The sequence below is a fragment of the Gracilinanus agilis genome, chromosome 2 (assembly GCF_016433145.1).
Source record: "Gracilinanus agilis isolate LMUSP501 chromosome 2, AgileGrace, whole genome shotgun sequence".
Lineage (NCBI taxonomy): Eukaryota > Metazoa > Chordata > Mammalia > Didelphimorphia > Didelphidae > Gracilinanus > Gracilinanus agilis.
Window position 1 is genome coordinate 181,757,163 of NC_058131.1, and position 18,296 is coordinate 181,775,458.

General features: G+C 33.1%; 1 protein-coding gene across 1 annotated transcript in view; it reads right to left on the reverse strand.

Annotated features, from left to right (window-relative positions):
* The window catches only part of GFPT1 (glutamine--fructose-6-phosphate transaminase 1), a gene marked incomplete at its 5' end in the record, with an annotated part of 51,347 nt that extends 35,420 nt beyond the window's left edge, over window positions 1–15,927 (reverse strand). The window contains 10 exons of the mRNA XM_044659552.1: window positions 1,192–1,297; window positions 5,268–5,321; window positions 5,863–5,916; window positions 6,129–6,208; window positions 7,461–7,522; window positions 8,669–8,803; window positions 10,281–10,339; window positions 13,377–13,502; window positions 15,276–15,383; window positions 15,816–15,927. Coding sequence (XP_044515487.1) covers window positions 1,192–1,297; window positions 5,268–5,321; window positions 5,863–5,916; window positions 6,129–6,208; window positions 7,461–7,522; window positions 8,669–8,803; window positions 10,281–10,339; window positions 13,377–13,502; window positions 15,276–15,383; window positions 15,816–15,927 — 896 coding nt within the window. The remainder of the gene's footprint in view (window positions 1–1,191; window positions 1,298–5,267; window positions 5,322–5,862; window positions 5,917–6,128; window positions 6,209–7,460; window positions 7,523–8,668; window positions 8,804–10,280; window positions 10,340–13,376; window positions 13,503–15,275; window positions 15,384–15,815) is intronic.
* Window positions 15,928–18,296: the final 2,369 nt, after the last annotated feature.

Below are 18,296 nucleotides of genomic sequence, written 5' to 3' on the forward strand. Positions count from 1 at the left end.
AAAATGTTAAATAGTAAAATATATTTACCTATAAAGTTTACCAGATTTTTTAAATGTCCTGAGTAAAATTTTTTTTAAAAAAGTTTTCCTACAAATGATAAAATTCTCTAATATTTCTTATTCAAAGGAGATACTGTACTAATTACATCAAGCTTTAGACACAACCAAGTCTTCTCTATAACAGCCATGGCAATGTGAAAGACACCTATGAAACCATCCATCCCAGGAAATAACTTAGTGGACAAAAAATTAATAATATCCAGATTATAACATACAACCAGCAGGGCAAGTTATCAAACTGGTCCATCAAAAAATCCATCTTAGACAAGCACTAAAGACAGACAATGAGAAAGACCCAAAACAGAATGCAAAGAGGAAGATAATATGCTGGATTATATTCAATAATTGCACAGTGCTTTGAATGATTCCAAATTGCTTGTTGCTATAAAAGCCCCATATTTTGGCTTTAATCTCCCAAATGGAATAAGGGTACAAACCAGAGAACAACATAACATTATAAAAAAATTAGAATATAAAAGTCCAATGAACAAGAGAAAGCATTATAGTGGGTATATGCAAGCTATTTTATAACATATTACCAACAAAATCCTGTCTATAAGAAGTCATATGAAAGGCATTACACCAAGAGTCTTTAAGATTAGAAAAAAGAAGAATAGTAATGACTTCCAAGTTTCAACCCTGGGTGAACAGGAAGATGGCTGTACAATCAACTAAGTGGAACCTCTAGAAGAAAGGCCAGATTTAGGAGTGCTAGGTATCTAAAAGCTGTTTTTGATATGTTGAGCACAATATAAGGTAGAACTAATGTTCAGTAGGTAATTAGAAATTTGGAACTAAAAACTCATAAGAGAAGAAGGAATCTACATATGTAGATTTGGGAGTCATCAGTATAAAGATAAAAACTAAACCCAAAGGAGCAAATACTTGCCAAAGGGGAAAAAAAAAAATAGAGAGGAGAAGAAGATCAAGGACAGGGTAGATTTACTACAAATGATGTGAATTTGTAGTATTAAGCTTTTCTTAAAGCTTACTACATTAAGAATTAAAAGTTAAAAATTAAAGTATTAAGAATAATTATGAATAAAGTAATAAGAATTAAGAATTAAAGCTTAATACTTTAAGAATTAAGCTTTTCTTAAAATTCTTTTGGAAATAATAGTTGACGCTCACCTTGCATCAGAAGCAAAGTAATATTCAACAGCTTTTTCTTCAACAGGAAAAAGGCAAGTAGTGCTGTCCACACGAGAGAGGCTACAACTTCCTTTCTTGTCTTTACCTGGGGTATTATTGACAGACCACATCTCACATATTTAAAGAAAAAGAATTAAGTATAACCTCAAGTAAAACCCTTATTTATCTACCAATGTAAAGCAATTCCAGCATTGTTATTGCTCAAAAGGCAATCAAGGAAGACCCTCAATGACTGTAGTGCTAACCATATTGCTTTCTATGTCACTGAATCACCAAAATAAAGGATAGGAGGGCATGCATGGTGTAATATAATTCATTGCATTGTAAATAATTCTCAATGGTTGTGTCACCTTTTAAAATTTTTAGATGTTTAAGTTGCAAATTCAATATCACTAAGGCTTTTTATTTTGTTAAATGCATGTATAATATGTTTCCACCCCAATTTTTCACTTAAAAATTTATGTGGTTTTATTTAATAAATCACAATGTTTCTAGGGAAAGACAAAATGAGTAGTAATATTTTCTTTTCAATTATCTCCTAAAAAATCTAATTTGTGGAAAGATTAACAGATAGCCATCACAAAAAGTCAAATCTTATGCTGTGCTTATGTTGTACTAATCTCAAAAATGATGAAACAAAAGGGTTTTTCCTATTATCTATAAAGAAACAAAAGACAATTCAAGAAAACATTAACTATTTTATTGCTAATTTCTAAAAATAAACAACCAAATCAAAACACTGTCACTCTTTGGCAAAATAATCTTCGACCATTAACAAGACAAAGACCAAAATGTTAAAAAAAATTATTTTTATGAAAATTTAATACTTATTATGTATAATATCTATAAAGGAATATAAGTATACAGGTATGTATGAGATATGTAATTTAAAATATTTAAAATCCCAAAGTCAAATAATTATGGCTTATGGTCAAAATTGACTTCATGTTGGTTTTTTTGAGGGGAAGAGGTATTTCTGTTTGTTTTAAGTAAGAGTTAAGAAAATCAATCCATTAAGCCACCAATGTATGCCCCACCTTCATTTATTTTGGAATTACAATTAGGAAACTTGAGGATAAGGGAAAAATAACCAGAAGAGGGTGAAAGTTAATTTTTCAAACAATTTTTCAGCTAAGTGCCCAACACTTGATTAAAGCATGCAAGTAGATTTCTTTTCCAGGTCTTAAGTTTGCGTACCAACATCTTTACTGTGTAAAAATGGCTTTCTATAGATTCATTTTATTCTTAAAGGTTGTATAATTTAACACATCTTGTGTTTTGTTCCTTCATTCATTCAACAATTTATGAAGCAGCTTCTGTGGGCAAACTAACAAGCTCTCTTTATTCTTCAGACTCTGTTTTTCAGGTTAATTTAATGACCTAATTTTTTTTAAATCCTTACCTTCTGTTTTAGAATTAATACTGTGTATCGGTTCCAAGGCAGAATATTGGTAAGGGCTAGGCAATGGGATTTAAGTGACTCGCCCAGAATCACATAGCAAGGAAGTATACGAGGTTATATTTGAACCCGGGACTTTTCATCTCTAGGCCTGGCTCCCAATCTGTTTTTGCCACCTATCTCCTCCCTAATCAAAACTTTTAATACCACCTGTGCAGAAATTATAAATCTGGAATATGGTTTTAAAATATACTTCTTAAATTATTTCTTTTCATGATAGAATTTTTTTAATTCAATAACATTTTTGCAGAACAACAGACAAACTAGGTATTAGATTATATTAAACCTAAAGCCTTCCCATCTTTTATTCATTTATAATTGGGTCTTTCAGTACTTTAGTTATAAGAAACTCTCCTTTATCTATGAGAAATGTCTTAATTGTCTTTAAAAGAAAAACCAATTGCACAGCTAAGATGTGACCATATCTCCTCAAAAGATAATGAGCTAAAGGCTTATCATTTCCTGACAAGAGGGGCTTGTTTTTACTTCATTTCTTTTATTAAGTCTTCATATTTAGAGCTAGACAAGTTTAACTTTTTACACATAAAGAAACTAAATTCCAAAAGGGAAGGCATGTGCTGAACCAACACAGTAAGTGGAAGAGCTAGAAATCAAACAAAGTCTCAATTCCAAATCCAGGATCCTTTCTACAATACACCAGGTTTCCTATTCCTAATCCATATCTTGGTAAATTTTAAAAATACTTTAAAAATTAATACCTCTCAATGAAACCTCAATGGTTCTCCTTTGCTCACTCTAACTAAAGTCAAAGAATAATAGAAAAATTAGAAATTTTGCTAAAAAGTTTTGGACAAATTATCACAATCTGGAAAGAAAGGATAGAACATTATAAATCTTACTAAATTTAAATAAATGGCCAATAAAGAAAGTAGAAATTTCATTTAGCAAAGTGGATGTTTTTCATGGACCCATAGGACAAAAGGACCTTATTGGATTTTGATTCAAAACACATGAGTTCATGTCCCATCTCTGTATCAACTCATTGAATCTACAACCTTAGAATCCTCATTATCCTCATCCGTAAAATGTCTATTATTTCTACTTATTTCACAAAGTGGCTCTGATTATCAGAGATCAATGAGGTAAAGGCATCTTATACACTACTACATAAATGCACTAGCAGGTCATATTCCCATTATAACTTTCCTAAGGAAATACATTCAAAATCATTGTTACATGTAAATTTTTAATAGAAAAATAGCCCAAAATTCACAATTACCTAGAAAATAAGACTGTCTTTCAACATGTATCTAACATGTCAGAAATTGGGCTAAGGTTGTTTCTAAAGACAAATTTTTTTTCATTAGATAAATAAATTAGATAAATAATTAGAAAAATAAATTAGGTAAATAAATAAAATAGATTTTTTTTAAAACACTCCAATTTGTTTGTTAGTAAGACATCTTTATTAGGCTGCATCTCACTTTGTTTCCTTTCCAAATTTTGATTCTATTTTCCTCTAGTAGCTAACTTAAGTTAGCTTAAGTACCTGAGTGCTTAAAAGAATCTCCAAAATGCACTGCTAATCAATTTAATGAGAATATTATCTATATGATGCCTTTCTTCTTAATATTCTTGTGTCTTATTAATATCCTTCCATTAGTTCTAAAATTCATATTAGAAAAATGTACAAGGTAATATATTCCACCACTGGAACAACTGGTTAAGACCTAGAAGCTATAGCTTCAAATTCTGGGTACTATCCAGAAGTTCCATGCCTAAATAGAGAGGACAACGGTATCGTCATTAAAAAATACTGGTCAGGAGCAGCAGCTAGGTAACACAGTGAATAGAGTGCCAGGCCTGTAGTCTGGAGAACAGGAGTTCAAATGTGGCCTCAGATATGTCCTAGATGAGTGACCCTAGGCAAGTCACTTAACCCTAATTGCTTAGCCCTTCCTGTTCTTATGTCTTAGAATTGATCCTAAGACAGAAGGTAAGGATTTGTTTGGTTTTTTGTCTGTTTGTTTGTTTTGGGGGGGGTATGGAAGGGAAGAATATTGGTCTTAAAGAGTTAAAAGTCCAAGGTTCAAGTTTTGGTTCTAGCACTTAGTTGCTATGAGACTATAAATCAGTCAATCAAGCAGTATTTATTAAGCATCTACTATGTGCTAGACAGTGTTAAGCACTGGATGTGCTAAGTCAAACAACCTCTCTAGCTCTCAGTTTCCTCATTTATAAAATAAAAATAATAATATTTGTATTAGTTTAACTTGTGTGGTTTTTGTATAGGCTCTTGCAGACCTTAAAGTAATATGGAAATGATGTAGTATTTATCTTCCTGAGGACATTCTGAGAAAAATTTAAGTGAAGTTATTGGTTAAAGTCACTCTGCTATTTTAAAAAGATTAGTTAAAAGCAACTATTATCTATAGAACTAAACTAGATATCAATTTTTTAATTTCTTAACTTCTTTGCTTGTGGTAAATTAACATTTTTTCAAAAGAAAGCAATAATTACACATTAATGATGTGGTTCCCAGTTTAGTTCTTGTAAGTCCCCCTTCCTCTCCTCTGTGATCACAAATTTTAATATTAAAGTAAATACACTATATATGTACATATCAAGACGGCACCTTTTTCCTGTTTTATGGATATTACATCACTAGAATGATCCAAAGTTTGTACAGCTGAAAGTACAATGTAAAAAAGACACTTAAGTGAATAGTAAAAAACTAAAATAGAAATAAAACTATCAAAATTATGAACTACAAATCTAAAAAGAAATTGACATGCAGAATAAAAATATTTATCAATCAAGCTAAGATATTCTAGAACAGCCATACTATTAACCCCCACAGAGGATGTGTTTTTCTAAACAATGCATAGCTTGTATCAAAACAAATTATTTAAAATAACAAAATCCAGTGCATGATGTTAACAGAGAAAAATGAAATGAAATGTTTTATGACTGCAATTTCAGAAATTTTCTAAAATCTCATGTATTTCCATTTTTGTTAATAAATAAATTAAAAGTATTCATCTAAAAGTCAAATTCAAGCAAGCCAAATGCAAATTACAAATTAGAAAAGATAAAAATGAAGCATCCTAAAAAGTAAGAGCACATTTAGAGGCCCAGGGCATTCACTCCAAGAGCAGAGAATTAATGGAAAATCAAAAGAGAGGCTCAATCTCCTCTCTGTCCATGCAATCAAAGGGCACGCTTCCCACCTCTTTCTCCCTGTGATCCCCATTGTGTGAGGGTTGATCCAATCTGAACCCTAGCTAAAAGAGTACACAACAGGAAAAAAACAACTACTAGTCATCAAAATCATTTTTTAAAAACAGAGTTCTTTTCAAAATGTTACCTAAGCAGAATTACTAACAAATACAGTTGAAGAAATGCTTCTTTGCACAAGAAAAAGAGATCCCATATCTCCTACACTTGGTTGTACAAGGTTTCCTTCACATTTGGTGTGTCTGAGAAGAGTTCCTACCTGTTCGGTACAGTATTGGAATATGATCCGTGGACAGTTTATGTTCACTTCGTACTCCAATCAAGAGGGGGCTTCCTCGCCTGCAAGTACAGTGATGCTGAGGTTAAGACCAGTACCTTACAGAACAATGGACATTTGGTGTAAGAATTCAATCTGCTTTTTTTTTCCAAGATCCATGCCAACACTAAACTGAATGCTTCAAAAAAGAATCAAATGAATACAATGTGGTTTTACTAATGCTCTGGAAAGAAATCTACATCTATACAAGAACAGAAAAAGAGGCCTATGTTATCAAGAAGTACTGTTTCATCAGTCAGTTTGGAAAAACAGGATGAAAAGTACTATTTCTAACTAAATTAATACAGTTTAGTCATAATCTAAACTCTCAATTTTAACCACGTACCTTCTTACCAATTACATATTCACCATTTTCATTTGTTTTAGGTAAACCTGATAAGGAAATCTAAGTCTATAAAAATAATGGGATAATTACGTGCTTCATAAAAAGTGATCCTTAAATAAATAACAATTACTTTTTAAATAATTTAGAGTAGATAAAATTCATAAATACACATCATACTTAAAATGATTCAAGTCTTATGAAATATGCAGAATGATCTCAATATTTTTTTCAACATACAAAAAGCCTATACCAAATTCTAAATAATCAAATGATCCTAAACTTAGAACATCTTCAAGGAAACATTCCTATACATCTTTTTTATTTTATCTTTTTAATACAACTTTTAAAAGGGACCAAAAAAACACTATTTTGTGGTAGCAAAGATATTTGTCCTTTCCACTACTAAAATTCTACCTCTGCAAAAGTCAGCACTGAAGCCAGCCAAACTACTCAAACACAATTTCTTTTCTTGGAATGTTCAAATTCAAATTGAGCATCTTAAGCTTCCTGTTTGGGGAAAAGAATTGAAAGGAACTGCTCACCTTCTTCACAATGGTAGGGAGCCATGGACACAGGATACATTCTCAAATGTGCTAGTTAGTTTTACTGAAAATTTTTCTCATTCTATTTTATTCTTGGTCACAAGGAAAGCCTCTCTGGATGGAGGAAGGGTAGCTATCAATTGAGAAATGAAAGTACTGCAAAAAAACTACAACTAGTCATTTAAAAAATAAAAAATAAAATTGAAAACTCTTCTTTGGCTTTAATCTCAGCTGAGGTCAGAGGGAATAATAAATAAGGTAGATCATATTCAAATGTACTTTCCCAGACTAAAAAAAAAAAAAAAACTTAACCAGGGAAGTCACATAATCATACAATGAAACTTTTCAAGTAATAAAAAAATTATTAATTAGAAAACATATCAGTACCTTGTACCAACTGCTTGTCCAGGATAATGCACACTTTTAAACACAAGAGCAAAGGCGCCTTCCTAAGGGAAAGACAAGAATGTCTAATCACCATATTTTCCATGATCATTTATTAAATCTGAAACTATCAATCAATAGTTACTTAATGAATGTTTACTAAGTGCCCAGCACCCCACTTAGTGCTGGGAATACAAGGAAAAAGCAAAGTCATGCCTGCCCTAAAGGAGTTTACATTCTAACAGGGGAGAGAACATAAGCTAAGTAGAGTAGTTCAAAAAAAGTAACCTTGGGGGAGGCCTCTGCAGCTGGCAGCCCTTGTAAAAGCCTCCTACAGGAAATGGAGCTTGAGCTGAGTCTTAAAGGAAGTCAAGGATTCTACGATGGCAGGAAAGCATTCCAAGCTTGGGGGAAAGCCAGGACAAAGGCATGAGGGGGAGAAATGGAGAGCCTTGTGTGAAGAACAGCAAGTAGGACAGTATGACTGTATGGAAGAGCACTTACAAGAGAGTAATGTGTTAAAAGACTGGAAGGAAATTGGGAGCGGGGGGATGACATGGTCAGAAGTAGGCTTTAGGAAAATCATTTCAGTAACTGAATGGAAGATGAAGTGGGGAGGCTTGAGACAGAGCATCCAATTAGAAGGCTACTTACAATAGTCCAGGGGAGAAGTGATGAGGGCCTGAATTAAGGAGGTGGCTTTATAAGAGTACATGATCATCAACTTCAAATATTTAAAAGGTCACTTAAATAAGGGATTCTTAAACTTTTCCCAACAGGGAAAACAAGAATAAATTAACTCAGGGAGGTAAATTTCAATTCAATTCAAGGAAAAACTGTCTAACGATGAAATGAAATCTGTCCAAAAATGGAATGGATGACACTGTGGGAAAGATAAGTTCCCAAAGCTAGATGTTTTCTGGAAGAAACTGATCACTTGTCAGAGACATTTTAGGAAAAACTCATGCTTCAAGTAGGAAATGTATTAGATAACTTTCAATGACTCATCCAACTCTAAGCTTTCATGATTCTCTATTGTCATTCATGTTATGATTTTATATAAAAACTGTAACAAAATCAAAAAATACTCAAGGAAAAAACCTAAGCCGTTTCAACAAATAAAAAGGCAGAACTTGTATAGCACCAATGATTTCCATCACAATAAATTCTGACAAAATTTTTTCTTTAAAATGAAATATTATTTTAAATACCAGTTGTTGAATTACTCTCTCCACCAGTGTTGTGAAACTGATATCATCACTTTCTCGGTTGTCATACATGTATTTAACAAGTTTAGCGATTGATTCGGTGTCTGTCTCAGATTCAAAATCATAACCTTTGCTTTCCTGTTAAGAAAAAACAAATATTGAAGAAACTGTGCACATCTTTTTCTATAAACATTTTCCCAAAATTTCATCAAATCTCTTTCTAATATTTTTCTAACATTTATAATCAGACTCTAGTGAAAATGAATGCACATTCTAATTCCACAATATTATCTAGGTTAAAAGTATTAATATTTTGGATGAAAATTTTTCTCATATTTTTATACACACAAAATAGATCACCAAGTTTCAAAGAATTAAAATATAATAAATCTATTTAACAACTAAATTAATAAAACCTAAGGTTTATGCTGCTTTAATGTTTTCAAAGAATTCATTTGATCCTCACAATAACTTTGAATGCAGGTTTTATTATTATCCCCACTTTAAAGATGAGAATACTGAAACTGACAGAAATTAAGCAAGACTGTCTCAAAAAATGAGCAAATGTATATGTATGAATTTGAACTCAGGTTTTCCTGCCTCCAGATCTAGCACTCTTTCCCACTGTGCCACCTTGCTGCCTTCAGCACTGTTAAAGTGGACATCTAAAGTGCACTAAAGTGTACTAAACATTTAATCTACATTGAACATAGAAGTGTTTCTTTGATGACTTGGAAGTCCTTCAAAGTTGTGCAGTGCTTTGAGGTTCTTCTTATGATTATCATAAAAACACATAAGATAAGAGAGACATGGTTCTAAGGTTCTAACTATACTGATTAGAAGAAATCCAGGAAGAGTGTTTCCTTGTCCATACAAAACTTTGGAGACTCTCAGCTCAGAGGCAGGGACTGGAAGATAGAAAGAGGTAGATGCAGGACACAGGGAGGAAGAGTTAACCATTTTTTTAAGTGTATAGGTTTAAATAAGTAAAAAAATTGGGGAGAAGTTTTATAGTCAAATAAAATTTGCTGCTGACTTCAATCTAGTCCAAAGATTTATTCAGTTGAAAACAATGCACTAGAAGCTGCTTTTTTAAATAAATCTCTAACATTAGATACAAATAGAAAATAAGCCAGCTCACATAATTTTTTTTAAAAACAAAAGTCAGTTTATCCAAGTTGAGCTTTCAGCTGTTTTATATTTCAGGTAAATGTCATTTCAACTACAAACAAGAAACACAAACTAGCTTTTCTTTTATTTGAAAATATCAAATTACAATTGACATATTTATTAGGATTCTCTTTGCCTCCCCTTAGTAACAAAATACTTTAAGGTAGGTTTAGTAACATGAAACTAACAAAGAAAACAATCTCTGTATGCCTTATTAGAGAGTGATTTTTAGGAGTATCTATGGCCAAAAAAAAAAATCAATTCATTAAGTGACCAACCTTCTATTACCTTTCCATATTTACCTTGAGACCTAGACCATTTCTCAAATGAGAGATATGTGATTTACCACCTCTCCTAACTTATAACTTCTCATTCTTCTTTACAATATATAAGTATTCTTATTTGTATTTAGAGATTCGAGGTCTTATGAGATCCCTTTACTTACCAGAAACTTTCTCAAATCTTTATAGTTGGTGATTATTCCATTGTGAATTACAACAAATTCTAAAGAAAAGAGACATATATTGGTAATAAAAACAAAAAATATAAAAATAAAAAATACTTTTGCCAATTTCAAAAGGAGAGTATTACCTCCAATAATGTATATTCCAAAGTGATATTAAAAAAATAGGACCAAAACTTTTGCAAAAAAAATACATATTCACATCAGATTTTTAGTTATTTAGGGGAGTAGACAGAATCTGCCAAAGTACAAGGTGGCCCTACAGTTTTAAGCTTTAGTAACTTCAGAAGTAAAAATGCTACAAACTTTCCAAAAAGAAAACCACTATTCAAAATTTAAATTTTTATACTTATTTAGTTTTATGAATTTTGAATAATAAATGCTTAATTTTAATTTTTGTTTCAGTCCTTTGGACTGAAGATAGCAAATACTGAAGAAAAAAAAATCACCTGCATTCTATAACTAGCAGAACTTAAGTCCATAACAGTAGTAGGAAGGAAATAAGCTTCCATTATAAGAAGACTCCCCATAGAAATTTATAAGCAAGAGAACCTATGACTGAAATTCTGAATGCATTTAAAGAGTCACAAAAATCAGCGAGTCATGCCTCCTGAACTGAAAATTCCAAAAAGTACAATGCAAAAAATCTAAACAGTGAAACTTTATAAGCATACTTACAAGGTTATAATTGTTCAAATTCTACAAGCATTTATATGTGTGTGTGTACATGTGAAGTTTGACTTGTCAAATAATGAAGCGTAAAACTGAAAATCCTAATGATCTTGACAAGTTGACCTTTTCTGATGAAACTATTTTCTACAGTGCACCAAAGTTAACCATCACAATTGCCCTATCTGTCTATATATAGAAAAGTCTCAGATACTCAATAAAGAGCAACAGAAAGACTAAAAATTAATTGGAAACTAGATAATTTTATCCTAAAGAATAAATGGGTCAAAGAGCAAATCACAGAAACAATCAACAATTTCATTTAAAAAATGACAATGAGGGGGGCAATTGGGTGGCTCAGTGGATTGAGAGTCAGGACCAGAGACAGGAGGTGCTGAGTTCAAATCTAGCCTCAGATACTTCCTAGCTGGGTGTTCCTGGGCAAGTCACTTAACCCCAAGTGCCTAGCCCTTATCACTCTTCTGCCTTAGAACCAATCCCCATTATTGATTCTAAGATGGAAGGTAAGGGTTTAAAAAAAAATTAAAAATAAATTTAAAATGACAATGAGTAGACAATATATCAAAATTCATATGATGCAACCAAAATGGTACTTAGGGGGAAACATATCTACAAATGCTTACATCAATAAAATTGAGAAAGAACAGATCAATGAATTGGGCATACAACTAAAAAAAAACTAGAAAAAGAACAAATTAAAATTCCCCAATTAAACATCAAATTGGAAATTGCAAAAATCAAGAGACCATAAATAAAACTGAAAGTAAGAAAACCAGCAAAATAGTAAAAAAAAAAAAACGAGGAGTAGGTCTTAAGAAAAAATAAAATAGATAAACCACTGGTAATGTTGGTTTAAAAAAAGGAAAAACCAAATTACTAGTATCAAAAACTCAGAGAGGAAATAGAATACTTAATCCCATCACAGAAAAAAAAATTGAAAATTACCTAAGAAAAATACCCAAGAGTCAGAGAGATTCACAAATGAATTTTACCAAATATTTAAACAACTAAATCCAATACTACACAAATAATTTAGAAAAATAAGGGGAAAGGGACTCTTGCCAAATTACTTTTATGACACAAATATAGTACTGATACCTAAACCAACAAGAGCTAAAAAGAAAACTATAGGCCAATTTCCCTAATTTCACTGATGCAAAATTTTTAAATAAACCGCTGGCAAGGAGATTACTATGACCAGTGGATTTTATACCAGGAATGCAGGGATGGTTTAATATTGGGAAAAACTAGCATCAGAATTGACCATATCAATAACAAAACTAAGAGAAACCATATGATTATCTCAATACATGCAGAAAAAGCACTTAACAAAATACAACTCATTCTATTAGAAATGTTCACTCTAGCAATAAGTAGAAAAAGAATTGAAGGAATAAAAATAGGCAATGAAAAAATAAAGTTATCACTCTTTGCAGATGATATATCTAAAGAATAAACCAAAAACTAGGAGAAATAACTAACAAATCAGCAAAGTCACAGGATACAAAATAAATTCACATAAATCATTAGCATTTCTATTTACTACCATCAAAGTCCAAGAGCAAGAAATAGAAAAGGAAATCCAATTCAAAATAACTCTAGATAATATAAAATACCTGGGAACCAAAACAAACTCAGCAACTATATGAATGCAATTACAAAACACTCTTCGAAACAAATAATCAGATCTAAAAAATTGAAGATACATTGATTGCTCATGGATAGGTTGAGCCAATATACTGAAAATGACAATCCTACTTAAATTAATTTACATATTCAATGCCATACCAAACTATCCAAAAATTATTTCAACAAACTAGAAAAAATAAGAACAAAGTTCATCTGTAAGAAAAAAAGGCCAAAAATATCAAGAAAATTAATGAAAAAAACATATGAAAGAAGGAGGTCTGGCTGTACCAGATAGCAAACTATACTCTAAAATGATAACCATCAAAACAATCTGGTACAAATGTAATCCTTTTAATCATGGAGTGGCAGCTAGTGAAAGTTTTTGCAAAGTTCTAAAAACAACTAGAAAAATGTATAACATGTGATGGTGATTATGTTTAATTTTAATAAAAAATGTCAACATTTTAAAATTTAAATAATTAATCTTTAAAATTTTATTTTGTAAGTTGGGAGCATTTATACTTCTAAAGTAATTGAAGATTATAACTATCTGACTTTTGGAACATTCTAAATAGATCTAATTATAAATAGTGAACTGTTAAAACCAAAGTTTGGGGCATGGTATCTATAATTCTAAGCCAGTTCAATATTGTCTGAAATACAATTTTTAAATACAATTTGAAAAACAACAAAAAAAAAACCTATGGTTTTCATCTTGCCTTCTACCATTTGCCCTGCTGCACCTGAATCTGTCCATACCATTGTTTTTATCAGAGCGTTGAGGATGGCTATTAACTGGATTAGGTTCCCCATGGGTGGCCCAACGGGTATGAGCTATTCCAAGATGGACATCAAATTCTATATCCAAGTCCATATCCTGTTGTTCTGAAAAAAATATAATGGAAAGTTATAATCTTAAATCATGCAATCTTTATCATGTCGTGAAATAAAAAACATAGGCACTAAAATATCATTCAATTGTAATGGACAATTAAAAACATTTAAGAGTTAATGTAGTTGGGCAGCTGGGTAGCTCAGTGGATTGAGAGTCAGGCCTAGAGACGTAAGGTCCTAGGTTCAAATCTGGCCTCAGACACTTCCCAGCTGTGTGACCCTGAGCAAGTCACTTGACCGCCGTTGCCTACCCTTACCACCTTTCTGCCTTGGAGCCAATTCACAGTATTAACTCTAAGACAGAAGGTAAGGGTTTAAAAATGAATGAATGAATGAATGAATGAATGAATGAATGAATGAATGAATAAATAAAATGCTTGTTAATTGGGAAAACAATAAATTTAAAAAAAAAGAGTTAATGTAGTTCCCCATCAAATAAATGGTCAAGTCATGAACAGACAACATCCAAGGTTCTCCAAAATTTTCCAAATAACTTAAAATAAGAGAAATGCAAATTAAGGCAATTCTGAAGTTATACCTAGAACCATCTGATTAGTAAAATTGACAAAAAAAGAAAAAAACAATTGATGGAGGAGCTACATGAAAACAAACCTATTGAGGCATATATGGTAGAGTAGTAAACTGGTTTAGTCATTTTGGACAGCAATTAGTAAATAGGTCCAAAAAATTATTAAACTGTGCACGCTCTTTGATCCAGCAAAACCCTTCTCTCTATGCAACTATCTCAACTAGCTCGAGTTTTCTCTACCTCTTGCCTCCAACAGTCTCCAAATTGGTATCCCTGCTTCACACCTTTCCTCCCCACTTCTAGTCTATTTCTCACATTGCTACCAAAGGAATTTTCCTGAAGCACAAATCTGACCATAACACTTCCCAGAATCAATAAACTCCAATGGCTTCCTATTGCTTTCAGGATGAAATATAAACTTTTCTGTTTAACTTTAAAATTCCTTCCTATACAACTTGGCCCCAACTTCTCTTTCTATTCTCACTGGACATAACCCCTCCCTCTAACTCTCTGCAATATAGACAAGTTGGCCTTCTTACAGATAGGGTTCCTTACATATGATATTCCATCTCCCTTTTCTATGCCTTTATACTGGTTACTTCAAATGCCAATAATGAACTCAATCCTCATTTGAGTCACAGCATCCCTCTCTCTTCAAAATATAGCTCTAGCACCATCTTCTAAATGAAGTCTTTCCAGAAGCTTCACCCTCCTTCTCAAACTACCTCCTATTTAACTTTAATACTTTGTATTTTATTCTTTCTAATTCATTCTATATTGACATCTACATGTATCTAGGCATAGATATCTAAATGCAAAGAACATAATGTGATGAACTATGTCTTTTCCTGAAGCACATTAGCACTGGAGAACAAGGATATAGAACCCTGAAATAGGACCCATTGATATAGAAGAAATACATATTTATTTTCAGAAATGTATTTCCTTGAGAATTATACTTCTATAATTACTTTCTTTAAGACCATTAATATTGTTCCATACATATCATCACTTGGTTTCTTCCTCCTTGGTTTCAATAAGCATTTTAAGAGCCATGGGTAAATTACCTAATGAACTTCATGCACTCTGCTAATATGCCCTGCCAATCGACTTTTCTATAGGACACATAGATTCAAATTCCTTTTTCCTTCCTATCGATTATAAGTTGATAAAAATTTCAGGTAAAAATGAAAAAAGTAGTTTTGAGGAGTCCAGAATAAAAGTTAGTACATTACTGTTAACTTCTTCATCCAGTGCCTTAACTTTCCCTTTCTTCTTAATAAGCTGTATTTTACAGGCATTGGCTTCCCAGTCTTTGTCATTGCCTCCATCAACTCCAACACCTAAACAATCAACCAAAAAGGGAGTCAGGAAAGGGTTACACAGTCAGTTGCTCAGGAAATAATGTACATGTTAGACTTAAAAGGAAAAAAAAAACAGAAAACAATTTTCTATAGAATTACTTAACATTTGGTTTAGTACCATTAAAAATACATGGCCTAGAGATGGAAAGTCCTAGAGGCAAATCTGGAGTCAGACACTTCCTAGCTGTATGACCCTGGGCAAGTCACTTAACCCAAATTGCCTTGCCATTCTGCTGCCTTGGAACCAATACTTAGTATCAAAGGTAAGTCAGAAGTTAAGGATTTTCTTAAATAAATGAACAAAATAAAATAAAATAATGATTAGAGATTTATCACTTTCTAAGACTGAAATGTTTATATTCAAGATATATGCAAAAGACATTTTAGTATAATGCTAAAAATATTAAATACCAGCAGAATCATATCCTCTATACTCCAGTCTCTGAAGTCCCTTGATAAGGGTCTCTAAGATCTCTCTCCTTGTCCGCGGAACATGATAGTTCAGGTATGCAAATATACCTAAAAGGAAGGAGAATAAATAATTATTATAGGTAAGCAAGAGAAGTTATCTATAAGTACTGCCAATTATACAGTTTAGAATTTAGTTAAACATATGCTAAACTCGTAAAAAATGAGTTAATATTTTTAAAAAACTTTCAGAGTATCATTTTGGTGGCTGAATGAATAGAAAAACATCTATGAAGCATTTACTGTGGGTCAAGCACTGACCTAAGTCCTGGAGACTCAAACTGAAAAGCAAAACAAAGAGCCATATCAAAGCGCACATAATCTGAGGGCAGCAGGTAGCTCTGTGAATAGAGAGCCAGGCCCAGAAACAGTTCTGGGTTAAATCTGGATTCAGATACTTCTTATCTGGGTGACTCAAGGCAAGTCATTTAACTCCTGCTGCCTAGCTCTTACTGATTTTCTGCCTTAGAACCAATACCTATATTGATTCTAAGATGGAAGGTAAAGATTCTTTTTTTTTTTTTAAGAACACATAATATAACTGGGGAAGATAATACAGTTAAAAGAATTTGGCTACACGATGGATGGAAAGGTCAGGAAGTCCCAAGAATGCTCAATCAGGATGGAAGGCAGGTTACAGGAGTCTTTAGGATAAATTAGCAAGTTAGATGACAAGAGCTGAGGAGGAGTAGCAAAAGGACAAATGATATGATTCAGAAAACCTTGGAATTTAGAAGGGCAAGATAGATGGCAAATTCTCCACCTCGCCAAAAGATCACAATCCTGCACACTTGATTGGTGTGAACAGCCATGTCTACTCTAAAATTGGGAAGGGAGACTGAGCCTGAGGACACAAAGGGAAGAAGGATTCTGGATCCCCTCCTAAAAGAATAAGGTTGGGGAGAGAAGGGCATCCCATGGTACTTACTCAATCAAGTTTTCTAGCACCTAGTTATGTTCCGGATAACCTGGAGCAGGACAAAGAGAAGAAGGGGTACTCCCATTGGGGGAGGCTGTGTAAAAATTTATTTGGAATGGGGAAAGATCAGACAAGAATGGTAAATATTAGGATATGGCGATAATTCAGGCAACAAGTGATAAGAGCTTCCTAGGGTAATGGCTAAGTGAGTAAGGAAAAGGGGAGATATGCAGAAAGTGTTATAGAAGTAGAAATGGCAAAATGTGGGGACTGAATATTTAAGAGTGAGAATTAAAGGAATTGGGCACAACTGATAATAACTTTAAAAAACAAAATTATTAATAATCTGAAGAATTTCATATTGTGCCTAGAAAAACATCTGACCATGGAGGTACTGCCTTAAAAAAGTAATAAGCTCCCTTTCACTGAAGGTCATCAAGAAAAGGTTGAATTACTACTTATCAAGTATCCCTTTGTAAAAAGGATCTATATTTCATGTTTGGACTAGACTCAATGGACAGCAGATCATTCCATTTCTGAGATTACATGTTTCTAAGGAGCTTGTTTCTCCACCAGCACCTAGCACATTCTTTGTACAAAGTATGTGCTAACTAAATACTGTGGTGCCTTGACATACAAGGACCTTAAGTCATGAGCAATTTGAAATACAAGCAGACATGATCAGGCTTTTTTGCTTTAAGTCACGAGCAGATATTTGAATCATGAGCTTCCACCATCCTCCTACTAGTAGATTGCCTGCCAAATGTTCAGTTTCACAGGTTACACGAGGCTGTCTTGTTTAGTGCAGTGTTTGGCTGTACGAGCATCAGTACTGAATTGCTTTTGCTTGATGACGACTACCTCCTCAAGAAGCACAGCAAGGAATTGACAACCAAGAAACTGAAGGAGTTACAGCAGCAGTATATGGAGGTTTTGCAGGAAATTAGTGGGGAGTGTAAAGTTGAAAAGACCTTGTACCCCTTTAAAACTACATTACCCAGACTCCCTTTCACCATTCCCATAATTCCTTAAGCCTTTTTCTATTGGTTGTGGGTTTCAGGGGTTTTTTTTTTATATGGTTGTTGTGGGGGTGGTGATGGGGCTTTTTGGAGAGGAGGCGGCATGGTAAGGATGAGTTGGGACTCTTTCCCTGCGCTTTAAATAAAATCCTTATAAATATCATACTTTGGAGGCATTGAATATTAATTTTAAAACTTACAGTTGGCAACTTAACGAAGGGATCCTGGGACTCCCTGTGAAAATAGTTCCCAGCTGCACCCTCCCCCAGTGGCGGAGCTTTCTGCCATTTTTTAAAACCTTTACAGAGCTGCTTCCTCCCGTTTTTTCCCCAATCTGTGCATTTTCCCTCCCAGGCATCCTTCACAGGCCTTACCCACCCACTCCACCCTTTTACTGGGTCCTCAGCCTGCTGCCACCTCCCGGCGCCTTCCAAGCTCTTCTCCCTATCCCTTGACTGCCTGGCGAGGTGGGGTTTTAAAGCCTCA